At 42.6% G+C, this 17,258-nt stretch overlaps 1 protein-coding gene and 1 long non-coding RNA gene across 3 annotated transcripts in view; one reads left to right on the forward strand and one right to left on the reverse strand.

Moving 5' to 3' along the window:
- The window catches only part of adamtsl3 (ADAMTS-like 3), a 313,154-nt gene extending 296,981 nt beyond the window's left edge, over positions 1–16,173 (forward strand). The window contains exons 25-32 of the mRNA XM_050052262.1: positions 466–648; positions 771–896; positions 2,324–2,578; positions 3,054–3,237; positions 10,854–11,058; positions 11,150–11,253; positions 11,392–11,606; positions 12,266–16,173. Coding sequence (XP_049908219.1) covers positions 466–648; positions 771–896; positions 2,324–2,578; positions 3,054–3,237; positions 10,854–11,058; positions 11,150–11,253; positions 11,392–11,606; positions 12,266–12,384 — 1,391 coding nt within the window. The 3' untranslated portion in view covers positions 12,385–16,173. The remainder of the gene's footprint in view (positions 1–465; positions 649–770; positions 897–2,323; positions 2,579–3,053; positions 3,238–10,853; positions 11,059–11,149; positions 11,254–11,391; positions 11,607–12,265) is intronic.
- LOC126395578 (uncharacterized) overlaps positions 1–17,258 on the reverse strand; it is a 280,183-nt gene that overhangs the window by 82,625 nt on the left and 180,300 nt on the right. The gene's annotated exons all lie outside the window — the stretch shown is intronic.

Here is a 17,258-nt window from a genome sequence, read left to right on the forward strand (position 1 = left end):
CATTTTGGCTCACTGGATATTTTCTCTTTTTGGGACCATCCTCTGTAAACCCTAGAGATGGTTGTGCTGAAAATCCCAGTAAAGACTCAGACCAGCCCGTCTGGCACCAACAACCATGCCACGTTCAAAGTCACTTAAATCACCTTTCTTCATCATTCTGATGCTCAGTTTGAACTTCAGCAGTTCGCCTTCACCATGTCTGCATGACTAAAAGAATTGAGTTGCTGCCATGTGATTGGCTGATAAGCTGTTTGCGTTAACGAACAGGTGTACCTAATAAAGTGGAAGATTATAAAAGCTACAGAAATCTTGCACTTAGATACTTTTTCAGTGTAGATATTCAGTTGATAATCTGTATATAATAATTAAAATATTATAATATAATGACACTATAATATAATATAGGTCTGTAATCTAAGGACTTACCCATAGTTCTCATTGTTCCCTCTGTTCTGTGTGTGTCAGGCGTTCCTCAGCCCACAGTGACGTGGAACAGGAAGAATGGAGCACTTGATGCCGGTGCTGTTTCTCTGCCCTCTGGCTCACTGTGGATCAGAAATGTTTCTCTGCACAACCAAGGAACCTACTCCTGCACCGCCACCAACGCCATAGGAAAGTCCACTGCTTCTACTGTCCTGCAGGTCTATGGTGGGTTCACACACAAGCTGTACAAAACTTTTAATCACACACTGCAAATATCAACACACACTCAGAAAAGGAAAAACCTCATTTCATTATGGTTGGTGGTCTGTGTGTTTGTGTGTCTACAGGTCCATACCCTGCTGGAGGGAGCAAGGTTGTTCCAGTCTCACAGGAGCTGAACAGGAGAAGGGTCCTCATGGCGTCACACCGTGGGACGAGTGTCTTCATCAAGCCTGGAGACATTTTACGGATAGGTACACATGAGCGTGCATATGAACACAGCCTGCACATCCTCGTTTAAATTTTAAATCAGGTTCACCTTCATTTTACTCCCCTGGAGACAGAAAATCTCAGACACAAATTTCTCCAAACCCTGTGGACAAAAAATCTAAACTATCTGCATGTAGAGATACCGCTGGCGGAGAGTGGAAAAATTGTTTTTTAAATTATCAATTTGGTTGAAATGACCCATCCATCCATCCATTTTTAATGGCTTATCCGAGGCTGGGTCGCAGGGACAGCAGGCTGAGCAAAGTATTCCAGACGTTCCTCTCCTCAGCAACACTTTCCAGCTCCTCCTGAAGGACCCTGAGGCGTTCCCAGGCCAGACGAGATACATAATCCCTCCAGCGTGTTCTGGGTCTGCCCACCAGTTGGACGTGCCTGGAACACCTCTAACAGGAGGCGCTCAGGAGGATCATGATCAGATGCCCGTACCGCTTCAACTGGCCCTATCTCTGAGGCTGAACCCCGCCACCAATCGGAGGAAACTCATTTCGGCCGCTTGTATCTACGATCTCATTTTTTTGGTCATTACTCAAAACTCAGGACCATAGGTGAGGGTTGGGACGTAGATGGACCAGTAAATGGAAAGCTTTGCTATCTGGCTCAGCTCCCTGAATTGACCCTTTAAAATGAAAACACCTGAACAAGGAATTAATTGAAAAGAGAGTTCTTCTCCAGGAAATTTCCTGCATTCTGATGAATTTAAAATACCAGTTTGTGCATCAATTTATGGTGGAAATTTCTTTCCTTATTTAAAGGAAAAATGTTCTCGGGCATTCTGTTAACACTCCCAAACATTTATGGAACATTCTCCTTTGATTCATCTCTCATTTATTGTTATCCCTGCTGAGTCAACACATGTAGGGATAGTTGTCCATCTTCTTTTGTGTCTTTTGTTTGGGGAAGTAACCTTTAAATGTGCATGTAGCACCTACGTCAATTAGAAATTTATTTGCATACATTTATAAACTGCTGGACTTTAATAGCTCATTTGTGTTTCTGCAAGATTTCTGCTCATGCTAAAACTCTCTGCACATTCAAAACATCTCGCACATATCTGTTTCTTTGAGAGTTTGAGAATGAAGTAATATTTTTGAGAAGAAAAGGCTACAGAGGTCTGGTAAGCTCACTTCTAACTGCATACCTCCAGATGTTTTTCTTTCTTCTCTGTCTTTAGCCCCAGCTGACGTTGCCACAAGTGACATCGCTTGAGAAAACTTATCAGACTTTACACAGCTCCCTCTGGAGCCATAAAAATCTCTATACAACCATTCACATGTGTATAGTACCCCCCCAAACCAGTTAACAGACTTTGAATGTAAATATTCCCCATTTTAATGGACTATTGAAGAATTTCATTGACTTTACACATCAGTTTGTTTGTGCCTTTCAACAGGTTGCCCAGTAGTTCCTGACCACAAACTGCCAGTGAGATGGGAGTTCAACAACCAGACCCTGAAGGAGGTTTCAGGTCCAGCTCAGACCCAGGGTCCTGGTCCTGGTCAGGGTCTGCAGTACAGGATGCTGGTGGGAGGTCGTGTTCTCGAGGTCAGTACACTCCAGGTGAAGTTCTCGGGCCGATACAGATGCCAGACCCTCATCAACAGTACCAGACATATGCTGTCTGCCTGGATAAACGTTCACACTGAAGGTGAGTGTGGAGTTGGTCTGCATGAAGATGATTTTGTTACGATCTATTCACCTGTTAACTTTGAGCTTGAATGTTAATTCGGTGGCTTAGTGGTTAAAGCAGGCGCCCCGTGTACAAGGCTGTTGCCGCAGCGGCCCGGGTTCAAATCCAGCCTGTGGCCCTTTGCTGCATGTCATCCCCCCTCTCTCTCCCTCTTTCACGCTTACCTGTCCTAATAAACTTACACTCAAATGAAGTGGTTTCCCTCAGTATGTTGAGTTAAACCCTTCCACAGAGTCACAAAGTACATCTAGTGTCTCTGCCAGCTTGTCTTCAGGCAGTTTCCGATTTGGAAGGTGGGCAGTTCCAAATTTGAAATTAAAAACTGAGAATCTGTGGAGAGCACTCGTGTACATTTAGATTAGAAGATTCCTCAGTTGTTGTAGGTTGTTTGCTTGATACTATAGATGTGAGTGTTGTACATTTGTATCCACAGAGTTTGGCTGGCGTTTTGGAGACTGGACCACATGCAGCGCTTCCTGTGGGAACAGAGGGACGTGGCTGCGGAGGATTCACTGCGTCACTCTGGATGGAAAGGATGTTCAGCCCGCCATGTGTCAGCACATACCAAAACCCATCACTTCTCCAGTTCCCTGCAACAGACAGGACTGCCCTCCCAGGTACACTCACACTTCCATCAGGATACAATCTCTGAAAGCAGATCGTCAGATAAGAATTACAGAGCCAGCTCCTGGCACACGGAGTGTCAGGGAATAAGAAATGATAACAAATTTTAATGCAGTTCTAAATATAGTGGGATATTAGATTAAGGAGGCAGAATACGTAGTCCAATGGATTATATTATCATTTGTGTTACACAAGGCAAGAAAGTGTCCGCTTAAACCCAGAATGGGACAGACAGATTATACACAGCCAATCACCAGAGAAAAAAATTGGCATTGTACATTTTTGCAAACGATGGATACACCACAGATCAATAGAAAACATCCGCATTTGGGGGCTAAAAAGCTGCTGGAGAAAGAGCCATGGGTCCCTGAAAAAAACAAACATTTGGGTTTTAAAAAGCTCAAGCAAAATCAGCCACAGGTCGCTTGAAAAAACCTTTTTTGGTGCCTAAAAAGCTGCCAGAGAAAAAGCCAGGCATCCCTTAAAATGACTGCATTCTGGGGCAGAAAAATCACTGAATAAAGAGGGACAGGTCCCTAAAAACACCACAGCTTGGTGCCTAACAAGCTGCTGGCGAGAGCCATGGATTCCTAAAAAACATCTACATTTGAGGTTTGAAAAGCCCCAGTAAGAACAGCCACAGGTCCCTTAAAAACATCCTTGTTTGGTGCCTAAAAAGCTGCTGAAAGAGCCACACATTCCTTAAAATCACTGCATTTGGGGGCTGAATGATCGCTGGAAAAAGAGTGACAGGTCCCTAAAAAACTCTCAGGTTTGGTGTCTAAAAATCAGCTCGAGAGAGAGCCACAGGTCCCATAAAAACACACACATTTGGGGTTAAAAAGCCCCAGGAATAACAGCAACAGGTCCCCAAAAAAACACCCTTGTTTGGTGCCTAAAAAGCTGCTTGAGAATGCGCTAAACGTAACTTGAAATCACTGTGTTGGGGGCTGAGAAATTGCTGGAAAAAGAGGGACAGGTCCCTTAAAAATACCAGTTTGGTGTCTGAAAAGCTGCTGGAGAAAGAGCCACAGATCCCTAAAAAAACATCCACATTTGGTGCCTAAAAAGCCTCTGGGAAAAGAGCCACAGGTACCTGAAAAACAAACATTTGGGTTTAAAAAGCCCAAGCAAAAACATCAAGAAGTCCCTTAAAAACACTCTTTCTTGGTGCCTAAAACGCTGCTTGTAGAAAGAGTAATGGATCCCTTAAAAGCACTGCGTTCACAGGCTGAAAAATCGCTGGGAAAAAAGGGACAGATCCCTAAGAAACACTACTGTTTGGTGCCTAAAGATCAGCTGGAGAAAGAGCCACGGGTCCCTGACAAACACAAATGTTCGAGGTTTAAAAAGCCCCAGGAAAAACAGCAACAGGTCCCTGAAAGACACCTTTGCTTAGTGCCTAAACAACAGCTGGGGAGAGAGAGCTACGCATCCCTCAAAATCACTGCGTTTGGGGGCAGAAAAATCGCTGGGAAAAGAGGGATAGGTCCCTAAGAAACACTACTGTTTGGTGCCTAAAAAGCTGCTGGAGAAAGAGCCATGGATCCCTTAAAAAACATCCACGTTTGGTGCCTAACAAGCCTCTGGGAAAAGAGCCACAACACAAACATTTGGGTTTAAAAAGCCCCAGGATAAACAGCAATGGGTCCCATAAAAACACCCTTGTTTGGTACCTAAAAAGCTGGAGAAAGAGCCATGGGTCCCTTAAAAACACTGCGTTCAGGGGCCATAAAAATTGCTGGAAAAAGAGGGACATGCCCCTAAAATACACCCACATTTGGTGCCTAAAAAGCCACTGGAGAAAGCACCAAGAGTCCCTTAAAAACCCCACGTCTGTCGGCTAAAAACCCACTGGAGACAGAGCCATGGGTCACTGGGAAAAAAGTGACGGGTCACTAAAAGAATGCTGGTTTTGTTGTTTGTTGGTCTCTAACAGTGGTTTGCAGCTTGGCAGGTGTCTCGCCATCCATCATCCCCTCCAGCCCCTGATTACAAAGTCAGCTGATATTCTGCGTTACTTTAGAAACATTGATATGAAACGTGCCAACAACACATTTTCTTTAGGCAACAGGGCTGTTACACAATAAACATGCGATCAATTAGAATTACATTACACTGACTGACTGATATTTGCTTTTAGCCTACAGACCCCGGGTAGACTCTTTCACACACTGACTTTGATGAGGGAGAAACACAGAGAGGGCAGGCTGCTAATGAATTCATGAGGAGCAGCCAGGTCACAACAGAAGTGTAACTCTCAGCAGAATCTCCTCACCCTGAGCCCCCTGCTGCTTCCAGCTCTGCCAGCCTGCCTTTACCCATCATACAGCCCATCAGTCAGCCCCCCCGCCCTGCTGCCACACACTGAGCCAGCTTCACTTACTAATGCAGCACAAATGACCCACCATTAGCTCCAGTCAAGCCAGGACTGCGGACTGTTGTAGACTGAAAGACACAAAATACTCTGTTTCAGAAATGTAAATTCTGAAATCATCAGTCCTTTAAAGAGAAGATGTGTTGCAGAGTTTGAACAGATAGAAACTGCGTATGAATATTGCTGCTGTGTGATTGTGCATTATGACAGAGAAAGAAACTCACATACCCAAGAAGATCTTACAGTCCGACTCTCAGCAATAGGAAGCTTTCTCTGAGAAACTGCTTAGTCAGTGTTTTTTAAAGCAGCATAGTGTAACATCAGACTTTGCTGCTGACCTTTTACTGTCCACATCAAGAAAACAGCCGCACACAAAGAAAACAGAGGAACTGTCAAATCAAATCATCTGGGTTCTTGGACTGTAAAAATGTGTTGATGACAGCTTTTGTCTCCAAGATATTTCAGCAGATTCACTGAGAATAAAGATTCATTATATTAGAGATTTCTTCTGTTTATCTGTATAGACAAGAATTGCTTTAATAGCTAAAACAGAAGTCTTTCTTTCACTGTCCGCTGAGACAGAGTCAGATAGGAAATCAGTCACTGTGGGCAATGTATCAAATATGTGTATCATGGCTTGTTCCACGTGCAATGTATAAAATAACTATATCGTGAACATCGAGTATAAATGTCACGTAATTTTTGAGCCACCAGTATGAGACTCACTTCAGAGTTTCGGCTCTCTCCATCTCACAGACACACACAAAAATAAAGACTCACAAACATGAGGTGTGTTTCTCTTCTGCAGGGCTCCAGAACGCGACTATTAAGTTGTATTTTGTGACCATGGAGCACCACTGCGATTTGCAAGTAACAATATATAAACAGGAGAGGTGTTGGTTTGTTTCCAGCTTACAGTGAGAAAATCATTACTCTTTTTTCTTGAGAGGCCACTATGTTTGAATATTAGCTGTTTTATTTTGGACTTTTATGTTATATGTTGTATTTTTTGCATTTTAATGTGTTTCGACTGGCTGCTACCTCGGCCAGGTCTCTCTTGTAAAAGAGATTTTCGATCTCAATGGGACTTCCTGGTTAAATAAAGGTTAAATAAATAAATTTAACAGCACCACGGTAACAGTTTAACTTAATGAGGTTAACAATAGCATGAGCAGAGGAAGTGTGTGTCTTTGTAGCAGCAGAGCTCCAGACAGTAACTATTTAGTCACATTTTGCGACCATGGAGCACCAGTGCAACTTGCAAACACTATTAATATATGAACTGGAGAGCTGTTAGTATGTTTCTTGCACACAGTGAATAAATCCTCACGTTTTCTATGTTTTTAACAGGTTAACTTTCTGCTTACAGCTAACCGGTGACCGTAAGCTTCAAGTTCACACCAAAAGCATCAACACTTTTAGCCCAGGACAAGCCGGGTCTTTCAAAGTAAAAGCACCAGTGGTTCCGCTTTGATTTTTTTAATTATAACAAAAATGCGTGCAACTTAAATGAGACAGTATTTTATTCAACTTTATTATAACAATATTTCATTCAGCTTTGTTACGACAGTAGCTACTTTATTTCATAATTTTATATTTTAGTAGTCTACAGTACTTTGGCGATTTCAAGACATCATGATATATATCGTGTATCACGATATAGCCTAAAAAAACCTGCAATATTATTTTCAAGCCATGGTGCCCAACCGTACACTAACCGATACTGTCCTAATGGTGCTCAGTTACTGTACACTTTACACTGATCAATATTTTCATTTTAGCGATGGGTCAAATGACTATGTATAATGTGAAAGGTGTGGCTTGTAGAAGAAAAGCCACAGAAAATTATTACCTGACTCTGCAGGTCTCCTCAGCTCTGTGTGGCTTTTTAGTGTCTTTTAGTTCATTGTTTTGGTTGTAGAACAACATGTCGGGAGCCCTGTCCTCAGTGAAACACCTGAATATCATAAAAAACAGCATCATGGACAACCTCTGGTGAGATTTGGACAAATAGACCAGTTGACCAAATTATTATTTTAGGTTCCTGACACTGCCTAACAACATGAATGTAAATATGTCTCTGTTTGTTCCAGACACATTTTCTGTTGTCCCTGGGACGACGGAAAGACGAGACACCATTAGTCTGGAGCCCCGCTTTTTAGCCTGTATAAAATTAATGTGACACAACAGAAAAACATCGGCCACTGCCGTTGGTGAATGTCATCTTATTTGTCAGTAGTATTTAATAAAGCTATTATCGGCTGATACCATGCGCGCAGATGGCACTGGGGACGGGGGGGACGTGTCCCCCCCAGATTTATAGTTACCCCGATCCGTCCCCCCCCACTGTCCCCCCCACACATAGGCAAAAAAGAGGGTCAATGTTCCGTTAGGCCCTGTGTCCACATAGCACCTTTTTCTGGCAGAAAGGCGCTGGAAGGGCGCTGCGGAGCGCTCACGAGGGTTTTCGTTTCTATGACAACAATATCTTGACAATTCCTGTAGCCGCGCAGTTTTGCAGGTTTATAGTGATACATATACTGTGTTAATCTTTTAATGCTACAGCTGGTGAAGTCATCATCATGTTTTATTAGTTTAGTTTTATTAATTATACATTTGGTACATACAGGTATACATATTGCAAAACTCTGTAAAAGTACAACAAAGCATACATTTTCGTTTCCAAATATTTATTTGAAAACGAAACCATTCATACGGTCAATAAAAAAAACATTTTGTTAATAATAAAAAACGAATGTAATCTCAACAGTGACCGCGCCAGCCGTGTGTGTGCGTGCGTGCATGTGTGTGTGTGTGTGTGTGTGTGTGTGTTGTTAGTAGGCCTATGGCAGAGAGGAGGAGTATCAATAAAAAAAAAGTTTCCACTAATTATTTCGGTGTTTATTTCTTTTATTCTTAAGGTGTTTTTTATTAAATGCGTAATATAGCCAACAATATCATAGACCAAAAGTTAATCTAATTTATTATTGTAGAATGTATTTAGCAAATCCCCACTTTCAACTGGAGACACAGTGCAGCAGCAGCGCTGCAGCAAAAAAGGCATTATAAAAAGCCGACAAATAGTGTTAATTAATTGACATGAGACATTGGAGAGGTTGTCAGTCCTATTCTATAGTCTGTAATACTTTTTTTTTTATTTTATCATAACTTCTCGGAAATTAGCCTACTCAAAAATGCATTCATTGTGTGCTTCTGAGCACACGGGCAGCATAAACAATGAAGTTACATATGATGGTCTGGCAGATCGTTGCGGCACTTGGATGCAGTTGACAGTGACAGTTTTGTCAGCAGCCATTTTTCTTCCTACCAATAACCTATGGTTGAGGCAGCTCCAGCTCCAGCTCCGCTCACATGCTCTGACTCAGGCATCAGAGCCTCTGAGCCACAGCGATAGATGCATTGGCACTGTCCGTGGTGCTTTACACTAGGACCGCCAGGATTACAGCGCCCCTCCAAGCGCCGCAGTCCCGCTGGCTGGCGCGGTCACTGTTGAGATTACATTTGTTTTTTATTATCAACAAACTGTTTTTTTACTGACAGTATGAATGGTTTCGTTTTCAAATAAATATTTGGAAACGAAAATGTATGCTTTGGTGTACTTTTACAGAGTTTTGCAATATGTATATAGCCTACCTGTATGTATCAAAATGTATAATTTTCAGCAGCGGTCGGAGGTATAAATGCTCAGAAGTGTAGTGTGTTTCATTTTTGTAACTTAAAGGCTTCAGAAAACATACAAGACACATTTTTAGGAAAAGTCATAGGAAGAGAAGCTTGTAGGTTTTATCTAAACAGAGTTATTTGCATTATAAAAATCGTTGCTCTAGGACAAGTGCACTTACATTGATCACTTCCATAAACTAAAACGAGAAATTGGAGAAGATTGAAAAAAAAATTAAATTAAATTAGTATATATATATAGATATATATATAGCTATTGTCTCTGTTATGGTAATGTCTGTGTGACATGTCATACAACTCCGGATAGACGGACACGGCCAGCACCAGCTTCTCCTCCATTTTTTCTGGTTACCAGGGTGACGAGTTCCGCGATATGATTGGTTGCCTGGAGAAAAAGCGCCAGTGACGACACCAGCGCCTCTCTGAAAAGTTCAGGAAAAAAAAGTTCAGTTTTCAACTCAAAACACTCGGAGCGGCCGCACAAAAAAGGAGGAGCGGCTAGAAAAATGACGCTGGGCGCAGCGCCTTTTCCCTAGGCTAGGCGGCCGCATGCGACCGCAGACGCTCTCTCCTCATTGGGAACAATTGAAAAAAGACGCTGGCCTTCTTCTGGCGCTCAGAAAAAGGCGCTATGTGGACACAGGGCCTTACATTGCAGCACAAAGTTGAAATGGCAGTGGCAGTAGCCTTGTCAGTGATCAATCCACATTACACTGATTCAAGAAGGGGAAAGGCTGGAGCAGACCCTTGCTGAGTTGGGAAAGCAAGGTGTTCAATTTTCCACGTAATTCTCAGTTAACACTGCACAGCTGATCCATTGATAGCCCAGTGTTTGTGCTACGACTAATGGTGCGTTCAGTTGTACTCGTAAGACGGAGTTTTGAAGTTGGAAAAGCATTGAAATCTAGCATCTACAAGCATAAACGTTGGGTTTTTTGTTTCATTTCATTAACTGTCCATTTTTTTTTGAATTCCATGTTCCATGTCCCAGTTTTTAAACTGGGAAGCGCTCAGTTCAGAGGTTACGTTGTTCGGAGCTCCGAGTTCCGACTTCCAATGTAATGAAGACAGAGAAGAAAGAAAAATAATCACAGCGGGGTTTTTTTTTCAAGAACCAAAAGATGTCTTCTTACCTGAAGTATGCTAAATGTAAAATAATGTTTGTTTACCAATGCTCATTCAGTCAGAAAACTCAAGATTCTCATGTTTATTGCAGCTTCAGTATATATATGTGTATACATATATATATATATATATATATATATATATATATATATATATGTATATATCATTTGCTGACAGCTTGGTCCCCCCCAGTTCAAAAATCCCATCTCCACCCCTGGCTGATACCGGTGTTCAACCGATAAATTGGTGCATCCTTATTTCCTAGTATAATGTTTGCAGCATTAACAAAATGTGAAAACAGAAGGGGTCTGAATCCTGTCTTAATGCACTGTATGTGTATGTGTATGTATATATATATATAGATATGTGTAGTCAGTATTTTTTTATGTCATGTCATCATTTCAGATGGTTGGTGTCGGAGTGGTCAAAGTGTTCAGCCTTATGTGGAGGTGGCTGGAAGCAGCGGCAGGTCTCCTGTCAGCAGTTGGATGCCAGAGGTGAAGTGAGGACTCTGACAGCAGCTGCCTGTGAGAGGATGAGCCGGCCCACAGACACAGAGCCGTGCACCGCCAATTACTGCCCAACCTGGGTAGCCAGTCCGTGGGGAAAGGTACAGTCAAACACAGAATTAAACACCTGTGTCTGTTACATGATGTAGAAAATGAAATGTGAAGTGTGAACTCTATGTTACTTGATTTCAGTGTTCGGGTAGGTGTTTAGGCCCGACCACCACTGTACAGAAGAGATCTGTCAGCTGTCAACATGCCAACGGCTCCTCGTTCACAGACTGTGATCTCAGAGACAGGTATACACACACGCATACAGAGTGTTACTATCAAGTCTGTATTCTCACAAATACAGTAGTAGTATGGAAAGGGGAGTGCAAAAGTGCCACAGTAATGAATGCATAGTACTAAAAACAACTAAAACTGCTGTCTTTCAGACCTACATCTGTACGCAACTGTTCCTCTGACCTGTGTGATGTCCAGTGGCGTCCTGGTGCATGGCGGGCATGCACGGTCGTCTGTGGGAGTGGCTTTCAGTCCCGCAAAGTTGACTGTGTTCACCGCAGGAGTGGCAGGACTCTGGCTGACCAGCACTGTGCCTGGCTGCAACGGCCTTCCACCTGGCAGCACTGCAACACCACCACCTGTGGGAGTAAGGCTGCTTTCAGACCTAGAGTTGTCTTGCTTTGGTCTGAATCAGGGTTTCATTTTGTTACAGAGTTGTATAATTGCCTAGAGTTGGTTCGTGTTCTCACGGCGGCGTTCACAAGCGGACCAGATCAAATGCCTTGTGTGAGAAAGATGCTCTTGATTGGTCAGAATTTCCATGCAGGAAAAATCCAAAAAAGTTGGAACATGTTCTCACTACAAACAAACCACCCCAGAGTTCGTTTGTAATCGGTCCGAGAACCTCTTCAAGAAGGTCGTGGTCTGGTTGTTTTGATGCACACCTGAGTGTGATTGCTGTGTTCACGCCTGCCTAAACGAGATGCACTTAGGGGGCAAACAACCTTGAGTTTGATTGAACCGAGCCAAACAGGGAAGGTGTCAAAGTATCCCAAGGTACAGATCTGTGAGTTTACTTTACAGCAGAATAACTGCGTCCAACCTGCAACTGCACTCTGTCTGATCAGGCCCTAAACCTACCCCTGCCTTTAATTAATACCAAATGAAAGAGTCCATTCAAGGAAACTTTCTGAGACAAGTTGTATCAGTTTCTTTCAGGGAAATATGACTTCAAACAAAAAACTTCAACAACAATCACATTGTTTTTTCTTCAGTGATTAAACTGAGTATTTTGTTCCCATGCAGGTGAATGCAAGGACACCACCCAGTACTGCAGTGTGGTGAAGAGACTGAAGCTGTGTAACCTGGATATGTACAAACAGAGATGCTGTGGTTCCTGTTCACAGGATCCGGACTCCACCTAGTGGCAGTGAGCAGTCATGACCACACTACATTTTTGTAAAACAGATGGACTACATGAGACGAACGACTGAGCAAACACTGAAAGGACAACATCTGTGAGTGGATGCTTCAAGAACTGCACATATTTAAACTGGACGAGCTTCGGTCCGAATCTTTCACTTCCTAAAAGGATCCTGAACAGAGCCTCAAAAGGCCAGAAGGATGAAGGGGCTTTATTTTCTGATTTGGACCCAACTTCCTAATATGAAGACAAGTGCTCACGATGGGGATCAGATGGATTTTTTGGACTTTACTGCAAAAAGCGAACGTGTAGTTTATAGTGACATTCATTCATTATATTCCCTCTTGGCGGCCAAAAAGGAATATAATGATGTTCATTGTAGAACGCGTACCACTGCTCTCCTGTAAACAAGACTTAGACTGAGGATTGGGTTTGACAGAATAGTGAGACATCAGCCAGTCTGCTGATGTCACTGAGGCTCATCAAATCAGCAGCTACATAAAAACAGCGTAGAGTTCTTGTAGTCATGCTTTTACATACACATTTACTCTTTAAACTTTTCTTTATTTATTTGTGTAATTGTTCAGAAGTGTTTTTATAGAATTATTCATATAAAATATTGAAGCGAAATTCCGGTTTATTACAACTTGGGTCTACTTTTCATAGTTTTGACCATCATTTCTTTTTCAGAGTATTGCTGAGATCTTCTTGCTACACCAGAAGTTAGACAGCTTGTAAACAGGATTTCTTTGGATGGAGGTAAAACTCAAAGTGAGTGCAGAAAATATGGACAAAGCTGTAAAATTAAGACCCAAGTTGTTGTAAACCGCACCTATCCTTTTATCTATCCCTGGTTTTCCCTACCATTAAATGGGTACGGTATGTCACCTTGCTTTAAAGAGCTGCTAATCCCAAGAGAATTTCTTTGGTGCGGATTCCAGTGTCCCATGTGTTTTAGTGTCACGTGATGCTGTTTCAGAGGCTTTTCCATCCTGATAAGTTTAAACGTTTGGTAGACACACTGAATTCTTGTTCCACTTTGACATAAAAATGATCCAATTTAAAGATATTGACACAAAACCATCGGCACAAAACCCGCGGTTCCCAACTGGTTAAGCCACAGGGTCCGGATTTCTTCTTCGTCGTTAGTTGAAGGTCCACACAGTTAAATATATTCAGCGTCATGCTTGTGTTTCTCCATGTCGTTGAATTAGTTTGCTGTCTCTGTCAAGTATTTGTCCATTGGTCACTCACTCTACAACAGGAAATGACACTTCAGCTAAAAGCTGTGTGCCAGAAATTCACTGTAAGTTTGCGAGTCACCAGGGGATCCATTCAGGATGGAGCCATGACCCAATTTTGGACCACGACCCACCAGTTGGGAACCACTGGTCTTGAATATCATATTGGCCTTTAAAACCCCGTATCTGTAAAACCAGCCTTAAAGCCAGACAGAACATTGATGCTGGACGATTAAGCAAGATGGGATCATTTTCAGTGCCAACACTTTTGAAGTATTTCAGTTCTGTGTGGCAATTACAACATACCTGTGGTTGGGGAAATTTAGTTGTCATGGGGATGAGCAATTTTTGAGGTATGAATAAAGGGTAGGCAATATTTGATGAAGGTTTAGGAAAGATTGTGGTTATGTGAGGGTTAGGGTTAGGGTTAAATAGTCTCCATCAACCATGCAGGTTGGAATAGGGAGCCAAGGCACAGTTGTCACTCAAGAGTTCAAACACCATGTGGACCCCGTTTAGCCAGGAGGAGCCCCAAACCACACAGTGGCAGGAAAGTATCTAAGAGAGATTTGAGAAGGAGAATACAGGAGATAGTGGGGTCTAAGGCAAACCTAGTTGGGGTTGGACGTCCAAGCTGGTTCACTTGGTGTTAGAGCAAACTGGTGGTAGAAGGATTCAAAGTCAGGGCCAGAAAGAGAGTCCAAGATCCAAAGATGCAAAGCTGTTTCAAGAGGACACTGATTAAAGGTCAATGTGTAAGATCTAGGGGGATTTAGTGACATCTAGCAGTGACGATTGCAGATTGCAAACTTCTCCTGGTAAGACTTCCTCCAGTGTTCCAAAGGAGGTTTTTACTGGGAGCTGAATTATCTGTCTCTTTCTGTCCAAAACAAACAGACCAGGAGTCTCATTTATAAAACAATGTGTAGGATCCATACTAAAAATGTACGTATGGACAAAAGCCAAAAATGGTGTATGCCAAAAAAGATTCAACAGTGTCTACAATCAGGCTTCCACCTTATCATCTGCATCTTCAGTGTCCCATCTCCAAAATGCTCGTCAGCATGGGTCAAAGTTTCAGGTCTGTTTTCATAGATCACAACTTTTGCGTAGGGAGTGGCGTACGCCTCATTCAGGCCTCATTTAGTGTGTACGCAATGTTTTAAAAATGAGACCACACATGATTAAAACCAGTGAAAACACTCAATAAAGCAATGTCGCGTTACAAAAATCAATTTCTTTTCTCTGATAACTTAAGAGCCACATGTTCAGGAAGTTTTAACCAGGAGCTGAATTATCTGCAGATGTCTCTTTCTTTCCAAACCAAACCAACCAGGTGATTTAACCAGTAAAAAAACACTGAATAAAGCAGTTTCAGGTTTGGTTTGTCCCTTCTGGGCCTCAGGCTATATCCACACTAATTTTTGTTTAAAACACCAAACTATTGCTACAGTTACGCCTTGCGTCCAGACGACTACAGAGATTCCTAACCCCTAAAATAGTGACCTTTGAAAACTCTGCTTTTTTATAGACGGGTGAAAATGGAGACTTTCAAAAATGATGACACAGAAGCCACATTTGCTCCGATTGGGTCTTATAAGTCACAACTTGTCAAGTCAAAGCATTCCACCTAGGTCGACATACCTTTTCTGATTTTATCCTTCTTCCTCTGGCGATAGGAAACACTCCCGGCCTGTACTGCTCTAACCTGTCCCTGCTTTGTAATGGCTCCCAACCTTTTTGCCGCCGCCTCGACTGCCTTTTGCTCTTGTTATCTTAATTTATAAAAGCAATGTCAGGTCACATATAAAATTTAGGATTGAAATCCTAATAGACCATTCACCTGTGTGAAGGTACTGGGTTGTGATTGTAGTCACATGTCACTGATGAGAAAAGAGCTGCTGCTGTTGGTGGAGCTTTAGTTGTGAAAGCATGAGTTTATATCCATATATTCATCAACACCACTCTATGATTCTCTACCAGAAGGTTTTGTAAAATAATTTCGATATTACACATGAAGGACAGTTTGGTCGTTGAGGCGAAACTGACTCTGGAGTGAGAGGCACCAGCACAACACTGATTTTGACGGATGGGTCTATCCATGTTATCTTTGTGTTGGTTCTCATACCGATGTGCTGCATTGTAAAATGTCTTGTATATACTGTGTTCTAAGTGCAATATCGTATATGGAGTGTATGTAGATTGTGTGCGACTTTTATTTTCTTACTTATTCATGGTTAAGGTGTCTTTTTAACTCCTGTTGAAGATCTTAGAGTATAAAGCACGTGTATATGTTGATTGGGTGGTAGGTTTGCTGCCACTCACCTGATTTAATTTGCATGTGTATAAGCGCAACCTCCGATGTGTTATAGCTCCATTGTGAAATGCCACACGGTAACATGCATTTTTCGTGTTTCCCCCCGGCTACTGATGGCTATACAGTATATCTGATGTGGTGACGTTGCACTGCTTGTGTTGCAGCTTGACTGAGGGAATATGAGGTAGTACGACAAATTATTTAAGTGCTTTAGATAAAAACGCAAAGGAATAAAGACAGTTTGATCACTTCATAAATGTTTTGTGTTTTGTTGCATTTATTTTGAAAAAAAAAAGGTTTTCTAAAATAAATGTACATGATGATCCATTCTGGGGGGAAGGACGGGTTTCAGTTTGGGGACCTCAGAATTGCATCTCTCCTTTCTGCAGATGATGTGGTTCTGTTAGCCTCATCACACCGTGACCTCCAGCATGCAGTGGGGCGGTTTGCAGCCGAGTGTGAAGCGGTCGGGATGAGAGTCAGCACCTCCAAGTCTGAGGCCATGGTTCTCTGCCGGAAAACAGTGGATTGCCTCCTCTGGGTTGGGAGACAGTTACTGCCCCAAGCGATGGAGTTCAGTTATCTCAAAGTCTTGTTCACAAGTGAGGGTAAAATGGAGCAAGATGGATCAGCGGTTCTGCTGGGGTGTCATGATGAAGAGGGAGCTGAGCCAGAAGGCAAAGCTTTCAATTTACCGGTCTATATACGTCCCAACCCTCACCTATGGTCATGAGCTCTGGGTAGTATCCGAAAGAATAAGATCACAGATACAAGCGGCCAAAATGAGTTTCCTCCTCAGGGTGGCTGACATCCAAAGGGAGTTCTGAAGGAGCCACTGCCCCTTTGCATCAAAACGGGCCATTTGAGGTGATTGAGGCATCTAAACTGGATGCCTCCTGAGCGCCTCCAGTTAGAGGTGTTCAAAGTGCGTCCAACTGGTAGGAGGCCCCGGGCCAGACCCAGAACACACTGAAAGGATCATAAATCTCATCTGGCCCCCAGGAGGAGCTGCAATGTGTTGCTGGGGAGAGGGTTGCCTGGAGTACTTTGCTTAGCCTGCCACCCTTGTGACCTGGCCTCAGATAAGCAGTTGAAAATGGACAGATGGATTGGTGGACATTAGATTTACGCCTACAACTTTTCTTAATTGTATGCAATAACTTTCTGTGACATTCTAATCATTGTTTCAAGATATATATGTGAAAATTACACTGGAGGTGATCATCGTTTGCATTCAGCTTCAGGAGAAGAAGATCAGTGCCAGGAGAGCTGATTGGCACAGCTGGTGCTCGTTGTTTAATCAGTCTCTCTCAGTAG

The sequence above is a fragment of the Epinephelus moara genome, chromosome 1 (genome assembly GCF_006386435.1).
Source record: "Epinephelus moara isolate mb chromosome 1, YSFRI_EMoa_1.0, whole genome shotgun sequence".
NCBI classification, from domain to species: domain Eukaryota; kingdom Metazoa; phylum Chordata; class Actinopteri; order Perciformes; family Serranidae; genus Epinephelus; species Epinephelus moara.